This window comes from Physeter macrocephalus, chromosome 7 (genome assembly GCF_002837175.3).
Source record: "Physeter macrocephalus isolate SW-GA chromosome 7, ASM283717v5, whole genome shotgun sequence".
In the NCBI taxonomy this organism is placed as follows: domain Eukaryota; kingdom Metazoa; phylum Chordata; class Mammalia; order Artiodactyla; family Physeteridae; genus Physeter; species Physeter macrocephalus.
The window spans coordinates 51,748,513-51,754,859 of NC_041220.1; the positions used below are offsets into that span (position 1 = coordinate 51,748,513).

Consider the following 6,347-nt stretch of genomic DNA (forward strand, 5'->3'; position numbering starts at 1 on the left):
TGGGCATTTTAAAAACAATTTCCAGACAGAGGATTTTAAAAGTGCATTGCTGAAAAATGTTCATCAAATGAGAAATAAATATTTTTCAAAAATTATATAGCTGTCTTTTAGTATGTGATACTCAGTTCATTTCTATTATCACTATTTAAAAGTTCCTCGTAATTCATTCTTTCAAAACCATGTTGCTACCATCACTGACAAATACCTTCTAAGGGCTATCCCTAAAAATGTTCACAGAATTATATAAACTTGTACTTTCTTAAATGTAATGGGAAATGACTAATCTAAAGCTCTTATTTTTATTCACAGTATAGCTAGTAACTGTATACAAACTCTATGTGCTGCTCAACCAATGAGCCTTGGAAGAAGCGTCAAGAAAGGCCAAACCAGCTTGACCCAGCTCATAAAAGATGGCGTTGAGGCAATTCAAATTTGTGTCACAGTGACGAGTACATGTCCATGTGCCTGCCAGAAACGACATTTAGGGCAAGTTATTTCAGAGGCCACCCAAATGCCGTTAGATTTTATTACTCTGGATAGAAAAGTTCCCCTTTAGTTGTTTCACCATGAACCCAAATTTAGAACAGTGAAAACCTGCTATCATCAAAAAGTTGCAGTTATCAAAATTGTATGAGTTCTTTAATATGCAAAGCAACAGTGCCACAGCAGTGATGGTAAAAGAAAGACTAGTTTTAATCTCAAGACTCAGAGGTGCATTTTGCAGTGCAACTCCTTAAGAGACTGATATTTAACTCAAGGAAACTGGCCAAGAGGGAACCTTGACTTTTATCAATCAATCAGATATTATGTACACAGCTAAACATAGCTCTTTAAATTCCCTGCTGAGTGACTCATTCACATTACTTTCTTTGATACAGTCATTACTGTCTTTTTATTTTTTAAATATTACAAGACAAAAAGATTTTTAACTTAACATGAAAAATTCACTCTTTTATTTTAGAAGAAAAAAGTTAACTTTTCATACTAACAGAACAAGATTAAAGGCAAATTTCTTAAACATTATCCAGAAAAATAAGATTTATAGTATCTACTTCTGGCACTACTGTACACAAAAGGCCATAACCATGCCTATTCTGCAGGTGTAGCTTCGGTGCTCTCCTGTTCAGGGGCAGGCTCGCTGCCAGCTTCTTTTCCTTCTTTGCTTCTTTTAGATTTTTTGTGCTTGTGTCTCCTATGACTGTCTCCTTCTTCACTTTCATGGCGACGCCTACTATTACTAAAGAAAAAAGAAAGGTGTATTCTTAAAAATGTTTAAATACTGACAGATAAACGTTTAAATACTGACAGATCAACCTACTTTAGGTAAATTCTCGGTGTAACAGTGGGTTTTAAATATAATAGTTTTTTCTCACATTTTGGGAAGTAATCATTTTTTATGTGACTTTTATGCTGAGATTATATTTACATTTAATGCTCACCTTCACTGATATTTTCCTAGAACCATACACATTAGATTATGAGACCGATGCACCGCCCACTATGCCAAGAGGGCCACTAGGGCCCATATACCTATTCTGAGAGACAACTAATTACAAATAAGAAACTGAAGCACTAGATCAGAACAGGAAATACTTCCTAGAGTTGATTTTAAGCAAACAATAGGCATTAAAATTTAATGCTGATTTTTTTTTTTTTGGGGGGGGGGGGACTACAAGGCCCTGAATTTTCTTTGATTAAACTGAACATCAATCTGTTTAATAACATTTACTACTAAAAACTGATTCATATGACAAATCCCCCCCACCAAGATAATGTAGTAAGTCTAATTCTCATTTTTTATTCCATGCTAATTTTGGCTTATGGGAATTATAATCTGGTTAGACTTCAATATCTTTGTTGAAACATATAAGGAACCAACTATAGTCTTCCAATTAGGAACATATGTATGCTCTAGTGGTTACTTAGAAATGTTTGCTTTCACTTCCTGAAGTCAAATCAATTTCTCTTGGCTTCAAGATGATTCACTATTAAAGAGCAAACCTTCGAGAGGACTTGTGTCTGGTTTCCTCTTTCTCTCTGTGTCGTCTTTCTCTGTGTCGTTCTTCTTTCTCCCGACTTGCTCTGTGGCGCTCATAGCCTCTTTCTGCATATTCCCTGTATCTGTATCGTTCTTCATCACTGAAATCAGAATAGAAACAAGTTTTCTTGACAACTGGATTGTTGATTCTGAATGACTTCAAGCTACAAAAGATGTGACCTGAGTCCAAACCAGAGGTCCCAATGTTAGCATCTTACACAGAATAGGTGCAAAGTATATATTTGTTGAACTGAGAGGAAAACAATGTTCCCAAATTAGTACTAGATCTAATATAAGAATACAAAACATATTAATAATTACACATTATGTTAAAGGGCCAAGTTTGTTCTGTGCTTTCACAAGTTGTTATAGGGTAGAAATTTTATATAAATGCTATTTTTCCTCAAAAACTGGGAGCTGTAACTGATTTAAATTTTAATCAGCGGCTTCATTTTACTTTTCAGAATTAAAAGCATGTTTGTATATCTCAGATTTCCGACCAAAATTCTTATATTTATAAAATCTTAGGCACACAGATAAGATTCTAAAAATATATTTAAAATATCTGGCTTATGATGACACAGTGGAAAGTAGATAAAGGCTCTTAAGTTTTTGAATCACATAAAGTATATATTCATCTAATGAAGTGGTATAAACATTAAGAACGAAGTGACATCAAAGCAACTTCCATTTTCCAGTGAAAATCAGAAAGCAGGCAATTGTAAACTGTCATATATATTGGCATTCTTAGTAGATGTGCAAATTTATGGATACAGGCATACCTCAATGATATGAACTGCAGGTTCAGTTTCAGACCAATACAATAAAGTAAATATCACGATAAAGCAAGTCCACGAATTTTTGATTTCGCAATGCATATAAAAGTTGTTTACACTATACTGTAGTCTGTTAAGTGTGCAATAGCATTGTCTAAAAAAATCAACGTACATGCCTTAATTAAGAATACTTTATTGCTAAAACATGCTAACCATCACCTGAGTCTTCGGCAAGTCATAACGTTTTGCTGGTGGAGGGTTTGAAATATTGTGAGAATTACCAAAATGTGACAAAGAAACACAAAGTGAGCAAATCCTGTTCGAAAAGTGGCGCTGATAATAAAGTATTATACAAAAGACTGGAAAAAAAAAAAAAAGCAACTTCCACAATATCCACAGAAAATGCAGGCAGAAAACTGCCTATGGACATGCTTGAATTCTGACATCCCAATAACTTAACACTATCTGTGTGGTGAGGAAGGTGGGGTGGAGCGGGGAGGAGGAAGCTGGAGGGAGGGGACCATGGGAACAACTTCAAATCCATATTAAGCTCTGCCTCCATTTTCTGATTTTGGAGAGAATGGACTAGTGAAACTAGGCCTGATGGTAGTCATCTTTACCTCCTTAGACCTGTCTCTCTTCATGTCCTTTCATGAAAAGGGAGACATACTTCTGTTTTTCTCTTAATCCTTCAAGTCTATTTTTTCTTTTTGTTCAGCATAGAAGTCAACATTTTCTACATCCTAATGTCAGTAAACTCTCTTATTTAGAATGAATAAAAATATCTTTTAGAACACTGTGTGCTAAAGAGCTTTGGTTTCTAGAAACGTATGTTTAATACAAATTATTAAATTAGAATTTGTACATAGCCTCAAGGTGTTAAGGAATCTGAGACAGAATAACAGGAGACAGGATCAGGTGAAAGTATAAGCCATATAAAAACAGATCAGCCTAACTGTGGTCTCTCAGCAAAAGTGATTAATTCAGGAGTGCGACACCTAAAGCCAAGTCATATTGCTGACCAAGTTATTATCGCCCGTGATACATTTTTAACGTTATTTTTAAAAGTATTCATATATGCATATATATGGATTATATATACATATCTACATATACACACACACATATGGACGCATACATACATACACAAACACGATCTTTTTTCTAATCATAAATGCGTACTTGGTACTGGGAAGGAGGAAGCGAGTCATCAGAAAGGCAAATGCACCATGGCAGGCAGTGTGGAGCAGCAGGAAGAGTCCATGCAGAGCAGGCCCAGGAACATGTCCTGACTCTTATCTACTAAGTGTACGACCCAGGGTAAGTTACTTAACCCCTGTGAACACTCAGTTTCCTCATCTGTAAAACTGGCAACAGTCTTTTTCAGGGTTGTTGTAGAACTGGCAATAACATTTATAAAGTGTCTGGAACAAGAGCAGGCCCTCAAATGGCCGCTAACAGGCAGGGTCACCATGTTCATTAAATTTAATGTTAAAATCTTCAGAAGCAGAAAGCTTTTTGTAAAGGTGACTGTTTCTAATAAAGTTTCTAAAGGAGAATAAACTCACACCTACCATGACAAACGAATATTAGCATTAATATTATCCTCTTTAAAAATGAGGTTCTTTGTAATGATTCCAACTGGATTTACCTAAAAATAACTAAGGTCAATTATCTCATAATTTGTCCTTTGTAACCAACCCTCTTTTTTCCCTCTCACCCGAACACCAATTCTTGTTAGCTTTGAGGCCTTTTAAGATTCTGAAGGCAGCCATCTGATGGGACCCTTCCTACAGATGGTGGAAGATTTGGTCTCGTACACAAGATATAAAGACCCCTTCTCTGATAAGCAGCTGCAGCACAAAGGTTTCTCTGAGCCTGGAAATCATTAGAGCTCATTTCAAACACCCTAGAATGACCAGCCTTCTCTCTGGCCCCCAGTTAAGCGGCCTAAAAAACAGATGTTGAAACTGGTCTGTAATTTTCAAAACAATGACTCTGTAATTGTAACACAACACATACTACATGCCATATTGCTGAAATCTCAGTCTTGAGAAAAAAATGGCCTTTACTTATACTTCACTTGTATTTTCCAGAGAACACTTTATTCCTGGGATAATTGAGAACAACACAAAATTCTTCTACCTTTTTTCCCTCTCTGGCCTTGAACTTTTAGTCAGATTTAAGTAAACATTACTCCTGATGCCCTACAGCTAGCAACATGAAAATCAAATATGGTTTAACCATTAAAAATTTTAGCTTCAATAAAAATTAAGTAGCATTTGTGCATGAGTGTGTTTGAAATGGACAAAGCATTTTATAAACACTGTATTATTTATGCAAAGAAAAGTTACGAGCTCTAGCAAAGCAATTCATTTCAGACTTCTTTCCTATGAAGTTTTGCATTAAGTTCCTTACCTGGTGAACATGTACATTCTAGAGATAACAGTACTATCTCAAATATATTAATTTTAACTACATCAGAAACATTTCAACTTCCCAGAAAGTAATGCTCTTGAACTTAACAGAATTCACGCACTTATGTGACTGAAGTTATTAACAGCACATGTCCCACCACACAAACTCAAACATACACTTCAACACACATACATACACACAAACATGTATGTATGTACCATACCTTCACTTATTTAGTCAATAAAATGTTACCAGGCGCCTACAGTGTGTAAGTCATATTATTAGGAGCTACAGGAAGGAAAAAGATTAATAAATCCTATGGAGTTTCTTCTTGCACTTTTTTTTACATAAAGTTTTAAACTTCTAACCAGTCCTAGATATCGTGACAATATTATATGGTTAAATCTATAATGACAGTGTATGAGTAATTCTGTATCCTCAGCATACAACTCTGTGCCTGGTACATAACAGGGACTCAAAAAATGTCAGTTACCTGAGAGAGTGGCATGGACATATACACACTACCAAATGTAAAATAGCTACCTAGTGGGAAGCAGCCACATGCCACAGGGAGATCAGCTCAGTGCTTTGTGTCCACCTAGAGCCGTGGGATAGGGAGGGTGGGAGGGAGACGCAAGAGCGAGGAGATATGGGGATATATATGTATATGTATAGCTGATTCACTTTGTTATACAGCAGAAACTAACACACCAGTGTAAAGCAATTATACTCCAATAAAGATGTTAAAAAAAAAGTCAGTTACATGAATGAAAGAATCTGGTTCCCCACCACCCCCAAAAGAAGAAAAAAAAAAATCAAGTACAGAAAGAGTAATAAAAACTAATGAAAAATAATAGAATTTTTAAACTATCTAATTTCAAGACTAGAAAGGATTTTAAGTAATATCTCAACCATATTTCCAGTAGCTAGGATGGCTCTACTGTTGCTTTAATTTCTCTATGCTTCCATTTCCTCATCTGACAAATCAAAATTTAGACAGGATAACCCCTAAGGACCTTTCTGGATTAAGAAGTATATGATTACATGATCACATCTAACAAAACAAATGCTGTCTGAATCAAGCATATGCTCACATCTTGAACTGATATATTACT

At 35.4% G+C, this 6,347-nt stretch overlaps 1 protein-coding gene across 29 annotated transcripts in view; it reads right to left on the minus strand.

Moving 5' to 3' along the window:
- Window positions 1-922: 922 nt before the first annotated feature.
- Window positions 923-6,347, minus strand: part of FIP1L1 (factor interacting with PAPOLA and CPSF1) — a 65,902-nt gene continuing 60,477 nt past the window's right edge. For 28 of the 29 annotated variants that reach the window (XM_055085978.1, XM_055085981.1, XM_055085983.1 and 25 more), the window contains 2 exons: window positions 2,002-2,139; window positions 923-1,237 (listed from right to left, as the gene is read on the minus strand). In XM_055085978.1, the coding sequence (XP_054941953.1) occupies window positions 1,014-1,237; window positions 2,002-2,139 (362 nt within the window). In that variant the 3' untranslated portion in view covers window positions 923-1,013. The remainder of the gene's footprint in view (window positions 1,238-2,001; window positions 2,140-6,347) is intronic. The other variant, XM_055085982.1, reaches the window with a different exon arrangement.